This window comes from Tursiops truncatus, chromosome 9, assembly GCF_011762595.2.
Source record: "Tursiops truncatus isolate mTurTru1 chromosome 9, mTurTru1.mat.Y, whole genome shotgun sequence".
Classification (NCBI taxonomy): Eukaryota; Metazoa; Chordata; class Mammalia; order Artiodactyla; family Delphinidae; genus Tursiops; species Tursiops truncatus.
The window spans coordinates 26,724,294-26,740,650 of record NC_047042.1 but is presented as its reverse complement, the minus strand read 5'-3'; the positions used below and the strand labels follow the sequence as shown (position 1 = coordinate 26,740,650).

The 16,357-nt window shown below is 34.7% G+C and overlaps 1 protein-coding gene across 1 annotated transcript in view; it reads left to right on the top strand.

The window, feature by feature from the left end:
* Positions 1-10,370, top strand: part of SEMA3A (semaphorin 3A) — a 329,851-nt gene extending 319,481 nt beyond the window's left edge. Inside the window, exons 18-19 of the mRNA XM_033862942.2 lie at positions 4,797-4,939; positions 6,315-10,370. Of these exons, the coding sequence (XP_033718833.1) occupies positions 4,797-4,939; positions 6,315-6,770 (599 nt within the window). The 3' untranslated portion in view covers positions 6,771-10,370. The remainder of the gene's footprint in view (positions 1-4,796; positions 4,940-6,314) is intronic.
* Positions 10,371-16,357: the final 5,987 nt, after the last annotated feature.

Sequence of the window (16,357 nt, the reverse complement as noted above, 5' to 3'; positions counted from 1 at the left end):
AAAAAGAGATTTTTTGAAAGCATAGAAGAAGCAATACTTTTTTTTGATATGGGTGAGAGAGCAGAATTGATGCTGGGAAGGAGTTCATAATTTGTCTCATTAGGGCTTCTCAATAAAGGATTTTAATTTTTGAATAAACAGTTGAAACTATCACAAGAACAGCAATAACAGTAATATCACCTCACATATTTATGACTACCTCTGTATCCAGACAATGTACTATTATTTGTATGTAGATATATTTTAATAACAAAAAATATTTAAGGGGAGTATAAAAAGTATATGCTGTCTGTAATTGATAAGTGACCTAATATATTTCAGACAATTTGCAATTGTTTGATTAAAAGCAAAGATAGGATAAAGGCAGCAATAATGTCACACAGGCAAAGCAGATGTACTGACAGAGAACAAAACCAGGCATGTGACAAGAACATATTTACTAAGAAGTTACAAGGGTAAGACATAAATTTGTTTAATGGTTTTTTTCAGCCAATGTGGGGGGAGAAATATGATCAAGTGGTGAGTCACAAAGTTCATTAAAAAATTCAGTTGTTCAAGCGAATCTCAATAATTCCTAAAAACTAACATTAGAAAAATTTCCCAAAGATGAACACCATAGTCAACAACAGTGGGACATAAACACAGTGAGCGAATACATAGAGTATTGCTTATGGGTTCCCTCAACAGATCAGAGGGACCCCACTCAACAGGATTCAATAAAATCAATTATATCATGGGATTAAAACAATGTGTTTCATGTAAACTGCTCTTGTTTCAACTGTAATCCAGAGAGAGATTTTAGATTAGATTTACCTGAATGTGCAAGATTTCATATCCTTCAGGAAATCTTGAATCAACAATGTTTTCTCAGGTGAGCTTTTGATTTATATTGTGTATTTATGAGTTCAACAGTATATGCTCTGAAAAATACTTATAGTGCAGCTATATTCTATGCCACCATTTCTATGCAGAGCTGTTTGCTTTAATAACAGTCAAAATGATAGTGTATTTGGCATCCAAAAAATTGAAAATCTAATAAGTTTAGAAGTCAAGAATCAAAATGTTGTTCCTGTTTGTTAAATTTTTTTTTTGAGAGAAAGAGAGGGAAAGAACGAGACAGAGATGGGGTAAAGGGGTTATGGGGGGGAAGAGAGGAGGGAGAAAAGAAGAGAGAGAAAAACATATTGTTATTAGACCCCTAATGTTTCCTATGTTGTACAAAATTTACTCAAGTGGTTGGGATAGAAGGGTCAGAAAAGGGAATGAATATTTACTGAGTGCCTTCCAGTAGTCTATCGGGTGTAAGATCAGCTGCAAGGATATATTATACAACATGGGGAATATAACCAATATTTGGTAATAACTGTAAATGGAGTGTAACTGGTAAGAATTGTATAAAAATAAATTTAAAATTAAATATTTATTGAGTATCTGTTTATAAGGTATCGAGTGTGGAGAAATTAACAGAAAAAATGTTTACAGGGTGTGACGTCAAAGCACCCAAATATATGAATGCTTGGCTGAGGCCACTGTGAATGAAAGTTCTGGTCCTAAATTAAAAGTTGCTGATGATAGAAACATTCTACTGCAGAGGAATTAAGAGAAACAAGTGTATTCAAAAGATATTTAGTTTCTTCTATTTTTTGGCAGTCGCAGAATCTAACAGAACATACAGTAGGAGACTCTCAAACCAAAGAAAGAGAGTAGTACCTCTGTATACTAAGACTGATAGTTAATATGACAGGACTTTTAGCTTCACTGCTTACTAACTAGAAGATTTTGTTTTGCTTTCAATTTCGACAAAGGAGAGAAAGAAAGGGCCAACTTAGAGGGGAATGAATCCTTAACGTATTGGCAAGAGTAGTTATTAAGACACCAAGACAGTGAACCAAATTCACCAGTTGTGCTTCTTATCTTATTCAGGTGGGAAAGTATCTGAATGTCATGATATTTCTTGAAGTCCATGGCCTATTGCTATATTAAACCAAAAACAACTTGGTATAAATTTATTAGATTCTACTATAGATAAGTAACATGAATATTTTTTAAATTCAGGAAACATTTACCACTAAGAGAATTCTTTTCTTTAATGGGCTTTGGGAAACATTTGCTGTCACCAGAGATCTTGGAGAGAAACTAAAAACTAAGTAGATTTCCCAAGACTCTAGAGGTGACAGAAAGTTCTCTATGGATCAGTTAGAATGATTAAATTAATTGAGAAGACAAACAGTGACTTTTTTGAAAATGTACCTAATAGATGTTTCATTTATATTAAGCTCTATTATTTCTTATTATACAAGTTACATTGCTTTTCTTATCTGAGTATCAACTAATGTACTGAAGGATTTATACAGATCTCTATGTTTGAGAGCAATAACTTATTTATACCTTAGATTTCTATAGATGTCTATAGTAACTTGGACAAATTAGATGAGAGACAAGTATTATCATAAATTTCTACAAGAAAACTAGACCTGAGAGGCATGGCTGGCAAGACAGAAGATACTGGTGGATAACCATACTGTTTGTCTCTAAATCCAGCTGATTTTTTTCTGTGTTATCATGCTGTCATATATCTTATGATTCAGTAATATGTAGATATTGAATGAAAAGTTACTTCCTAAAAGTAATAGGATTTCTTTTTTTAATTAAATATTTTTTTATGTTTTTATTTTATTAGAGTCAGAACACAACATGAGATCCACCCTATTAACAAAATTTGAAGTATTGTTCACTGTAGGCATAATGTTGTGTAGCAGATCTCAAGATCTCATTTATCTTGCATAACTAAAATGTTATACCCATTGACTAGCAACTCCCCATTTCCCTTCCCCCCCCCACCCCATAGCAACCACCATTCTACTGTCTGCTTTTACGAGTATTTACTACTTTAAATACTTCATCTGAGTGGAATCATGCAGTATTTGGTTTTCTGTGACTGGCTTATTTCACTTAGCACGTCTTCAAGTTTCATCCATGTTGTTGCATATTGCAGATTTCCACCTTTTTTCAGGTTGCATAATATTACAAGTAAAATAATTTCTAAATCAAATAAGTTTAAACTGCACAACCATTAGCAGAAAAAAAAATGCATTCTATGTAAACTCTAAAAACCGCTGTGACAAGGCATTCTAATTATTCATGGTAGCTCCTGAATCACAGATCTCCCAGCTCGTGTTGGACATAGACACTCAATTCATCTCTATCCAAGGAAGCAGATGTCTTGCAAACTAGCACAGCAACATGTGCCATATCTATTCAATCAAAGATATACTAATAATTTCAGAGGGAAAAGAAAAACACTACCATAGTGCATGTATATATTGACACACAGATATACATATCTCCAACATGAAATAAACTGTGACTTGGAATGAGTTAAATATTGTTTCTTTACATTTCAGTCATTTTCTGTTTTTTATTATTTCTAGAGTATTCATCTTTTAAATAAGAAGAGACAGATACTTCCCAATATTAGAAGAGTTTTGTTTCACACCTAGAACAATAAAGGAAAAAGCACTGGGACTGACATCCCTGGAGATAGCAAATGCAGGCAGAAGATTGACTATAGGAAGGGTGAGAATAGGAGATGATGGCCATAGGCTGTGTATGGGAATTGGATGGAAGCAGGATTTTGGAAAGTTTTAAACTTAGAGCAAATCATACTGTCTGTGACAGACAGAAGTACTCAGATAGTTATAACAAGAGTAAAACTGTCAAAGTGATGCAAAAAAGGGGGAAACATTTTTTTAATTAAAAATCTAGCGGAGTTTGAAGAAGAAAACAAAAATTTTTCATCTGTCTACACTGTCAGCCCTCTGTGCATGTGAAAATATATTTATTATTTTCTAAATTAATTTAATGAGTTCCAGATTGTACAGGATGTCATAAAGGAAACAGGATTAAACAAGATAACAAGGAGTTTTTCTTCTCTAAATGAGTTTTACCTAGACACCCCGTGTCGTACTTTTGATCTTAACTGTGTTTCATTTACCACATTGAAGGAGGTTACATAAAGGGTAAAATAATAGAAACTTAATCAGGAAACAGAATTTCTTATTGCTGCATTTTATTACATATTCTTGCCATCTTCTTTAGCCTAATTCTTGAAAATAATAAAAGATGTGTCATTTTAAAATAAGGACAATTGAAACCACATTGCATTATAATTGTGCGTCTTTCTTCTGAACCATCCCAAACGTTTCACACCAATTGATCTTCAGATCAAACTTGTGGATTATTTAAGGGTTGTTGGTGGGGAGTATAAACTTCCTGAACTCTACCTTCTGTAAAATACTAGATAAATATTACTGGCTGGTAAATTTAATTTTACAGATGAAAAACAAACACAAAAAGGCAAAATTAAGTTCTCAGAAATGGACTCTTATTTCCAAAAACCCAATTGAATAACTTTTCTGCTGGAGAATTGTGGCAGAAATTCACTGGCACCATTAGTCAGAGCATAGAGTTTTACAATGAAAATAATATCTTGGAGAGTATTATCATGGCATATAAATGTATAGTTATACTGCACACATGACTGATTTTGTTAATGTAATGCTATTTTCTGGTAGACAAATCTCTGTATATGCTTTATATAACCCATACTGAAATAATTAGTCTATTTAGTAGACACTTGAATTCTGAAACCTTGTCATTTCTGCCATCTTCAATCAAATTGGAAAAGACTTCCAACTTGGCAACAAATTCATCTCCTGAATTTCTGAATAAATACTTTGGAAAGTTGAGTTTACTTCTCTAACATTTTCTCATTTCATTTCCTCATCACCGGCCAGATAATCACCATGGCCACAGCTTTGAAGAAAGAATCATCTATGGAGTAGAAAATAGTAGCACGTTCCTGGAATGCAGTCCAAAATCACAGCGAGCTCTGGTCTATTGGCAATTCCAGAGGCGAAATGAAGAGCGAAAAGAAGAGGTATAGGAAAGAAACTGACTGGATTAATTCTATATGACATATGCTGTTAAGTGACCCCAGCACGGTTGACTTGAGAGGGGAAAAAAAAGTAGTGAATATTTATTCTTTTCTTAACATACCAATACTCATTCATTAAACAAGTATTCATTGAAGGCTGATTTTATGACAGGCTTTGTGATAGGAGTTAGAGAAACAAAGGTGAACTGGTAAGAGTTTTGTCTCAGAAGCTGTTTGGGGATATATTTTAGAGACTTCTTTTTTCTTCCTGGAGTTATCTACAAAACAATTATGTTATCTACATTCATATACAAGAAAAAAATCTAATCCTTCTACTAATTTTAACTTTTGTTCAATTAATTCTGCTCTCCAAACATGTTTTCCTTTCTCCATTAACTTCCTCCTCAAATGGGAAGGGGCAGTTAAGGGAAAGGAGTAGTAGATTTTGGATAAAGGTTCTGAGGTACAGTTATGAACTCTGATGTGAACTGTGCATGTAGTTTCACACAAATCTTCCTCCTCTGTGGATCCATTTATTCCTCTGTAAAATTTTAAAAAACATATACATAGAAAATCTCAGTGAGTACTGTGAGCCTTTAAAACTTTTTAAAAAGTGTTAAATAGGGTAACCATAGTATGTAGGTGATTTGTGAATGTACAATGTGCAGACAATTTTACAAACATAATCTGAATGTAGAAGTAAAAGCCCTTCTGTTATCTCTTGACAGTTGAAGCAGTCTTCAAACATGTAATCACATCATATAAATGTTAAGGTTGATTTTATATATTACCAGCTGTGGCTTTCAGAGATCTCTTTTGTAAACTGTATGCAAAATAAAAGTGAGGTTAGACATATTAAATAGCCTATCTTCATGTCACATCTAAGACTTAGGAAATTGAATAAATAAGTAAGCATGCAATCCCATGTTTTTTCTGGTTGCTCAACTGCTGAACTTATTCTCTTTTTCCATCCTTATTTTAAATTTATTCTAATGCTGCATTGTTTTCTAGTATCATGTTTCTGTATTTCCAATTCCAATATTCAATGTTAACTTTCACCTATATTTATATAGCTTATTTCAAATTTATAAAGTATATCTTTGTCCTTTCATCCCATTATCTTGATTACTTTAAATTATTATGAGAAATTCTATTAAGACAAGAGACAGCAATATTTTGCAGTGCTTCTTAAAAACAATTGGAAGAAATGTATAACTCTTTTCCCTGATAGGAAAATGCAGTCATTTCTCTTAAACTAGAAATTTTATTAACTGAAAATGTGTCTCAGTACACAGTCTGAATTTTTGCTGAGACAGAGTTTTGGAGCCTATATTTCTTGTAAATATGTATGATTTTACTACATCTTGTCTTTTGCTAGATCAGAGTGGATGATCATATCATTAGGACCGAACAAGGCCTTCTATTGCGTAGTCTGCAGCGGAAGGATTCAGGCAATTACCTCTGTCATGCCGTGGAACACGGATTCATGCAAACTCTTCTTAAAGTGACCCTGGAAGTCATCGACACAGAGCATTTGGAAGAACTTCTTCATAAAGATGATGATGGAGATGGCTCTAAGACCAAAGAAATTTCCAACAGCATGACACCTAGCCAGAAGGTCTGGTACAGAGACTTCATGCAACTCATCAACCACCCCAACCTGAACACAATGGATGAGTTCTGCGAACAAGTTTGGAAAAGGGACCGAAAACAGCGTCGGCAAAGGCCAGGACATACCCAAGGGAACAGTAACAAATGGAAGCACTTACAGGAAAATAAGAAAGGTAGAAACAGGAGGACCCACGAATTTGAGAGGGCACCCAGGAGTGTCTGAGCTGCATTACCTCTAGAAACCTCAAACAAGTAGAAACTTGCCTAGACAATAACTGGAAAAAATGCAATATACATGAACTTTTTTCATGGCATTATGTGGATGTTTACAATGGTGGGAAGTGCACCTGAGTTCCACCAATTATAAATTAAGTCCATGAGTAACTTTACTAACAGGCTTTCTTCCTAATACCAACACTTAATAGAGGTCAGGTGAATGCAGATGTTCACACTAGTGACTTAATGTTTCCTATGAGATTTCACTATACAGGTTTTGCTTTCTTCTTTGCCTGAGAAATAAAAATGTCATTTGCCATGTTGCCATCTAAAGAAGAAAAACTGCATCAGCAAAGCCATTTTATTGAACTAGAAGTTTTAAACTGCATGGATTTACTAAGCTGATGAATATTCCAAAACACTGTTGGATTCAAGCATATTTTTTGTCTACCAGTACTCGTGTTTATATGTACCGGAGGAGTAAGATGATACTGAATTAAACGGTCTGTGGAAATACGAAAAACATAAACCATCCATCATCCAGAAGAAAAATGGAATACACTGATCTACTACTGATGTCTTCTTCCAGCTTTGATCTAAAGATGTATTTTATTAAAACTATAATTTAAATGTACCATGACAAATATGCAGAAAAAAGTAGCTCTTTTCTAAGCTAGAGTAGGTTTTTGTCTTACAATTATTGTGCTATGTAGTTTTTGTTTTTAAAAACTCCAATGTGTGCTGCTTTTTTTAAAACGTTGTTTTCAGTTTTGCAAGAGGAATAACCAATATTGTCCTAGAAACATATATACATCATTAACAACCAATTCCTAAAATCTGGATATAAATTATGCTTTATTTCTCTGAGGAATTAAAAAAAAAACTTCCCCTTCTTCAAATGTTATCTAAATTAATTAGAACCTGCATAATGTTCTTAGAAAAACAGAGCATTTAACCCGAAAAAAAAAGAGAAGAAAGAAATAGATTTGTAAATGCATTTTCTTGTACCTAATGGATCCACAAAGAGAAAAGGAACTGCATATTTCATGCAAATAGTAAGCATTGGTTTAATGTTAATAGAAAATGTCTTAATTCTGCGCTTGAATTCCTGCCTGATATTTGAGACATAAAAACTCTCTCTCATGACTCCATTTGGAATTTTATCTGTCACTTAATTTTTTTGAGAAGAGGGAGATCAGTAATATTCAGAACAACCTCCTAAAAGCAAATTTCCCAACTCTGTTTACATTTTTATCAGCTGCCTCTTATCTCACCTTGTTTAAGACAATTATCTGTCTAAAGAACACATGACTCTTTTCAGGTCAATGGGAGTGACTTATACAAACTATTTTCCAGGACACGGCTCACACTTAAAACATGTAAAGCTCTTTGTCTCCTGCAACAACTTATAAAATAAGATAAAAGATTATTAATTAAGGGCTTGCCTGCTTCATTGTCCTAAGATGATTCTTTGAGAATCATTGACTTCAAGATGTATAAGACCTTCAGCATTGCAATGCAGTTTTGCACTGCACTCATCTTTCCAAGAATCCCTCTCTGGGTCCTTCATCACGCACAAAAATGCAAAGGAAACATCTTATTGCTAATTAATGAAAGCAGCATTGAAATTGTAACTCTAGCTGTCTTGGGATTCTAATTAACTCAGCATTAATTTCTCACCTCAGACTACAGTGAACTTTTTTTGAATTCTCTATCAGCTGAAATATTCACAGATGGAAGCTCATGTTTCAGTTTTAATGATTACTTTGAATAAATGATTTTTTGACGTTTGTTTCAAATGGGAGCCTAAAAATATTCTACATTCAATTTTAGGCTCCAATGATTAATACAATGTTACTTTTAGAAGTACATCCTCAAATGGTAGCTAAATTTTAAATTGTTTGAAGGAGAGACTCCTGTAGAGGAAAAAAAAAAAAAATGAGATATAAATCAAAAAACCAAGAGTGCTCCAAAAATAGGTCATTTAAAAATTTCTCATAGAGTATCTTTACTAAAATTCGGTGTTGCATTTTATTCTAAATTTGTAGCTGAAACAAATTTATTTGCAATAACAGAAGTATCTTATTATTAGTCCTCAAAAATAAAGGATTTGAAGGGGTAGAGATTGTATAACTTCAGGGATGCCTTCCAATATCTGAATGCATTTTGTTTAGCATTATGAAATACCCATAGAAAGAATGTGTAGATTTCAACTAACAGAAACAAAAACAAATCCACTGACATGTCTTCATAAATCAGGTCTAAGTTTTCGAAGAAAATTATAGATATAACATGCAGGTAAATAAGTCTTATTACAGTCATAATCTTCTGCCAATGGGTATTGAGGTGGGCAGTTTGCACAAAAAGTAATTAATGTCCCATTTAATTCAGTTTCAATAGACTTTGGCTTATGCATGTATCATCAGAGTTGAAACTTTGTTAAGAGACTCGTGTGACCTTGAACAGATTATTACAGCAATCTTAAAATAGGAAAAAGGTACAGCACAGCAGAGAAATTATGGCCCAGTTGAAATCAAATGCAAAATGTAAATGTACACTTACTGCTACATTTTATGTATTATTTAGTGATTTTCAGTGGTATGTGTTTAATATTTTTGCTACCTACACATTAGGCAACAGAGATGTACATAATTTTGAAAAGAAGAGGAAGGACAGTGTAAAATGCAACTTTTTGTAGGTACTCCATTTCAGTGTGTTCAACGTCATCCTAAAATGCAAGATTTTCCCACATAGGTAACAAGGTGGCTTATGTGCTATTTAAGGGCAGAAGCTGTGTGCCCATTCAGTCAGCATGTTTTTTTGCCAGGTAGTAAATACGTTCCATATCTGTATTTATCATTGCATTTCAGATGGGAACTAGAAAACTGGAGAGAAAAATGTAATGAAACTGCTGCTGTAAATTATTCCTTTTAGCATGTATTCAGTTGCTAAATACACATTTCTTCAAAATATTTGAATTCAGATGTCTTTACTATTCCATGTAGCATATAGTGTCAAGGAACATAAGTTTAGAAAAGGTTGAGAACCAAAGTCAGGTTGCTAGCAGATTTCTTCATTGTAGTCATCTGTAAACTGGGCTCTATACTTATGGAGATGATGTGAATTTAATGCCCTTTAAATTAAATACTGTTATTTTATGCCATACTTAAAAAGCAAATATGGGGATGAAATTCTATAGTGTGTCATTATCATAATCAGTTTGGTTTCATTCTGGATCTACAAAGACGCCTGATAATTGTTATTGAAGTTGCCTATCCTGAAGGTCATAAGCAAGCATTTTATTAATATGGAGTGTTTAGTATAACATTTTGAAATCTTTGTTTTATGAATTCATTTTTTAAACACAATCTGTGTTCACTTTAATGGTAATCTATCAGGTTTCATGGCTTCAAAGACACACTTAACAAATAGGATTCAACATCAATGTTATAATGTGTTAGAGATAAATTGGCCTAATGCCAAAGACATCCATGCTTTTTAATTTTGTTTGTAATAATTAAAGTCAATGTTAATGTTTGCAAAATACATGTTTCCATAAAGAAGAAAACATTTTTCAAAAAGTCTGCAAAATCCTATTAGTTTGATTTGTAACAATTTTTATAGTAATTAATTAAAGAAACATACTTTTTAAAGTTAATATACTAAGAGGACCTATACATGAAAGAGAGAAAGAAGCCACAGAAATGGTGCCTCATATAGTATGTCCATTTTCACAGTCAACCTGATCAAAGAAGACAGCTTGGTTTTCATTTCAAACATGCAAGCACACACAGGCAGAGGCAGAGGTACCAAATCAAACTAAACTAAAAAAAAAAAAAAAAAAGATTTTGAATGTAAAGGATTTGGGCTTTTATTTTATTTTATTTTTTAACATCTTTTTTGGAGTATAATTGCTTTACAGTGGTGTGTTACTTTCTGCTTTATAACAAAGTGAATCAGTTATACATATACATATATCGCCATATCTCCTCTCACTTGCATCTCCCTCCCACCCTCCCTATCCCACCCCTCTAGGTGGTCACAAAGCACCGAGCTGATCTCCCGGTGCTAATGTAGCTGCTTTCCACTAGCTATCTATTTTACATTTGGTAGTGTATATATGTCCATGCCACTCTCTCACTTTGTCCCAGCTTACCCTTCCCCCTCCCTATGTCCTCAAGTCCATTTTCTATGGCTGCGTCTTTATTCCTGTCCTGCCCCTAGGTTCTTCAGAACCATTTTTTTTTTTTTTAGATTCCATATATATGTGTTAGCATACGTTGTTTTTCTCTTTCTGACTTACTTCACTCTGTATGACAGACTCTAGGTCCATCCACCTCACCACAAATAATTTCTTTTCTTTTTATGGCTGAGTAATATTCCATTGTATGTATGTGCCACATCTTCTTTATCCATTATCTGTTGATGGGCACTTAGGTTGCTTCCATGTCCTGGCTATTGTAAATAGAGCTGCAATGAACATTGTGGTACATGCCTCTTTTTGAATTATGATTTTCTCAGGGTATATGCCCAGTAGTGGGATTGCTGGGTCACATGGTAGTTCTATTTTTAGTTTTTTAAGGAACCTCCATACTCTTCTCCATAGTGGCTGTATCAACTTACATTACCCCCAGTAGTGCAAGAGGGTTCCCTTTTCTCCACACCCTCTCCAGCATTTATTGTTTCTAGATTTTTTGATGATGGCCATTCTGACTGGTGTGAGGTGATACCTCATTGTAGTTTTGATTTGCATTTCTCTAATTATTAGTGATGTTGAGCATCCTTTCATGTGTTTGTTGTCAATCTGTATATCTTCTTTGGAGAAATGTCTATTTGGGTCTTCTGCCCATTTTTGGATTGGGTTGTTTGGTTTCCTGGTGTGTATGAGCTACATGAGCTGTTTGGTTTCCTGATATGTATGAGCTAAATTTTGGAGATTAATCCTTTGTCAGTTGCTTCGTTTGCAAATATTTTCTTCCATTCTGAGAGTTGTCTTTTCGTCTTGTTTACGGTTTCCTTTGCTGTGCAAAAGCTTTGAAGTTTCGTTAGGTCCCATTTGTTTATTTTTATTTCCATTTCTCTAAGAGGTGGGTCAAAAAGGATCTTGCTGTGGTTTATGTCATACAGTGTTCTGCCTATGTTTTCATCTAAGAGTTTGATAGTTTCTCGCCTTACATTTAGGTCTTTAATCCATTTTGAGCTTATTTTTGTGTATGGTGTTAGGGAGTGATCTAATCTCATACTTGTACATGTACCTGTCCAGTTTTCCCAGCACCACTTATTGAAGAGGCTGTCCTTCCTCCACTGTACATTCCTGCCTCCTTTATCAAAGATAAGGTGACCATATGTGCATGTCTTTATCTCTGGGCTTTCTATCCTGTTCCATTGATCTATATTTCTGTTTTTGTGCCAGTACCATACTGTCTTGATTACTGTAGCTTTGTAGTATAGTCTGAAGTCAGGGAGCCTGATTCCTCCAGCTCCATTTTTCTTTCTCCAGATTGCCTTGGCTATTTGGGGTCTTCTGTGTCTCCATACAAATTTTAAGATTTTTTGTTCTACTTCTTTGAAAAATGCCATTGGTAGTTTGATAGGGATTGGATTGAATCAGTAGATTGCTTTGGATAGAGGAGTCATTTTCACAGTGTTCATTCTTCCAATACAAGAACATGGTATATCTCTCCATCTATTTGTATCATCTTTAATTTCTAAAGAAATTAATCAGTGTCTTATAGTTTTCTGCATACAGGTCTTTTGTGTCCTTAGGTAAGTTTATTCCTAGATATTTTATTCTTTTTGTTGCAGTGGTAAATGGGAGTGTTTCCTTAATTTCTCTTTCAGATTTTTCAATATTAGTGTATAGGAATGCAAGAGATCTGTGCATTAATTTTGTATCCTGCTACCAGGTTCATTGATTAGCTCTAGTAGTTGTCTTTTAACATCTTTAGGATTCTCTATGTAGAGGATCATGTCTTCTGCAAACAGTGACAGCTTTACTTCTTCTTTTCCAGTTTTTATTTCTTTTTCTTCTCTGATCACTCTGGCTAGGACCTCCAAAACTATGTTGAATAATTGTGGTGAGAGTGGACATCCTTGTCTTTTTCGTGATCTTAGAGGTCATGATTTCATTTTTCACCATTGAGAATGATGTTTGCTTTGGGTTTGTTGTATATGGCCTTTATTATGTTGAGATAAGTTCTCTCTTTGCTCACTTTCTGGAGAGTTTTTATCATAAATGGGTGTTGAATTTTGTCAAAAGCTTTTTCTGCATCTATTGAGATGATCATATGGTTTTTATCCTTCAATTTGTTAATATGGGGTATCACATTGATTGATTTGCATATATTGAAGAATCCTTGCATTCCTAGGATAACCCCCACTTGATTATGGTGTATGATCCTTTTAATGTGCTGTTGGATTCTGTTTGCTAGTATTTGTTGAATATTTTCACGTCTATGTTCATCTGTGATATTGGTCTGTAGTTTTCCTTTTTTGTGAAATCTTTGTCTGGTTTTGGTATCAGGGTGATGGTGGTCTCGTAGAATGCGTTTGGGAGTGTTCCTCCCTTTGCTGTATTTTGGAATAGTTTGAGAATATAGGTGTTAGCTCTTCTCTAAATGTTTGATAGAATTCATCTGTGAAGCCATCTGGTCCTGGACTTCTGTTTGTTGGAAGATTTTTAATCACAGTCTCAATTTCAGTGCTTGTGATTGGTCTGTTTATACTTTCTATTTCTTCCCGGTTCAGTCTCGGAGCGTTGTGCTTTTCTTAGAATTTGTCGATTTCTTCCAGGTTGTCCATTTTATTGGCATAGAGTTGCTTGTAGTAATGTCTCATGATCCTCTGTATTTCTGCAGTGTCAGTTGTTACTTCTCCTTTTCATTTCTAATTCTATTGATTTGAGTCTTCTCCCTTTTTTTCTTGATGAATCTGGCTATTGGTTTATCAATTTTGTTTATCTTCTCTAAGAACCAGCTTTTAGTTTTATTGATCTTTGCTATTGTTTCCTTCATTTTCATTTATTTCTGATCTGATCTTTATGATTTCTTTCCTTCTGCTAACTTTGGGGTTTTTTTGTTCTTCTTTCTCTAAGTGCTTTAGCTGTAAGTTTAGGTTGTTTATTTGAGATGATTCTTGAGGTAGGATTGTATTGCTAAAACCTTCTCTCTTAGAACTGCTTTTGCTGCATCCCATAGGTTTTGGGTCGTCATGTTTTCATTGTCATTTGTTTCTAGGTATTTTTTTGATTTCCTCTTTGATTTCTTCAGTGAACTCTTGGTTATTTAGTAGTGTATTGTTTAGCCTCCATGTGTTTTTATTTTTTACAGATTTTTTCCTGTAATTGATATCTAGTCTCATAGCATTGTGGTTGGAAAAGATACTTGATACGATTTCAGTTTTCTTAAATTTACCAAGGCTTGATTTGTGACCCAAGATATGATCTATCCTGGAGAATGTTCCATGAACACTTGAGAAGAATGTGTATTCTGTTGTTTTTGGATGGAATGTCCTATAAATATCAATTAAGTCCATCTTCTTTAATGTATCATTTAAAGCTTGTGTTTCCTTGTTTATTTTCATTTTGGATGATCTGTCCTTTGGTGAAAGTGGGGTGTTAAAGTCCCCTACTATGATTGTGTTACTGTTGATTTCCCCTTTTATGGTTGTTAGTATTTGCCTTATGTATTGAGGTGCTCCTATATTGGGTGCATAAATATTTACTATTGTTATATTTTCTTCTTGGATCGATCCCTTGATCATTATGTAGTGTCCTTCTTTGTCTCTTGTAATAGTCTTTATTTTAAAGTCTGTTTTGTCTGGTATGAGAATTGCTACTCCAGCTTTCTTTTGATTTCCATTTGCATGGAATATCTTTTTCCATCCCCTCACTTTCAGTCTGTATGTGTCCCTAGGTCTGAAGTGGGTCTCTTGTAGACAGCATATATACGGGTCTTGTTTTTGTATCCATTCAACCAGTCTGTGTCTTTTGATTGGAGCATTTAATCCATTTACACTTAAGGTAGTTATCAATATGCATGTTCCTATTACCATTTTCTTAATTGTTTTTAGTTTGTTATTGTAGGTCTTTTCCTTCTCTTGTGTTTCCTGCCTAGAGAAGTTCCTTTAGCATTTGTTGTAGAGCTGGTTTGGTGGTGCTGAATTCTCTTAGGTTTTGCTTGTCTGTAAAGATTTTAATTTCTCCGTGGAATCTGAAAGAGATCCTTGCTGTGTAGAGTTACGTTGTTATGTAGGTTTTTCACTTTCATCACTTTAAATATGTCCTGCCACTCCCTTCTGGCTTGCAGAGTTTCTGCTGACAGATCAGCTGTTAATCTCATGGGGATTCCCTTGTATGTTATTTGTTGCTTTTCCCTTGCTGCTTTTAATACTTTTTCTTTGTATTTAATTTTTCATAGTTTGATTAATATGTCTTGGCATGTTTCTCCTTGGATTTATTCTGCATGGGACTTCTTGCGCTTCCTGGACTTGATTGACTATTTCCTTTCCCATACTGGGAAGTTTTCAACTATAATCTCTTCAGATATTTTCTCAGTCCCTTTCTTTTAGTCTTCTTCTTCTGGGACTGCTATAATTCGAATGTTGGTCCATTTAATGTTGTCCCAGAGGTCTCTGAGATTGTCCTCAATTCTTTTCATTCTTTTTTTCTTTATTCTGCTGTGCGGTAGTTTTTTACACTATTTTACCTTCCACATCACGTATCCATTCTTCTGCCTTAGTTATTCTGCTATTGTTTCCTTCTAGAGAATTTTTAATTTCATTTATTGTGGTGTTCATCATTGTTTTTTTTTTTGCTCTTTAGTTCTTCTAGGTCCTTGCTAAACATTTCCTGTATTTTCTCCATTCTATTTCCAAGGTTTTGGATCATCTTTACTGTCATTACTCTGAATTCCTTTTCAGGTAGACTGCCTATTTCCTCTTCATTTGTTTGGTCTGCTGAGTTTTTACCTTGCTCCTTCATCTGCTGTGTGTTTCTCTGTCTTCTTATTTTGCTTCGCTTACTGTGTTTGGGGTCTCCTTTTCGCAGGTTGCAGGTTCATAGTTTCTCTTGTTTTTGGTGTCTGCCCCCAGAGGGTAAGGTTGGTTCAGTGGGTTGTGTAGGGTTCCTGGTGGAGGGGACTGGTGCCTGTTTTCTCGTGGATGAGGCTGTATCTTGTCTTTCTAATGGGCAGGAACACATCTGGTTGTGTGTTTTGGAGTGTCTGTGAACTTATTATGATCTTAGGCAGCCTCTCTGCCAATGGGTGGGGTTGTGTTCCTGTCTTGCTAGTTGTTTGGCATAGGGCGTCCAGCACTGTAACTTTCTGGTCGTTGAGTAGAGCTAGGTCTTAGCATTGAGATGGACATCTCTTTGAGAGCTTTCGCCATTTGATGTTACCTGGAGCCGGGAAGTCTCTGGTGGGCCAGTGTCTCCCACCTCAGAAGCACAGACCTGACACCCAGCTGGAGCACCAAGACCCAGCTGATAATAAAGAAGTACACAGGGAGAGATCAGGAAGGGTCCCGAGCAGAGGAACTTCTGACTCTGTGAAATTGGGATGCACCATGCTCCCAGCATGTGGACATGCTCACCAA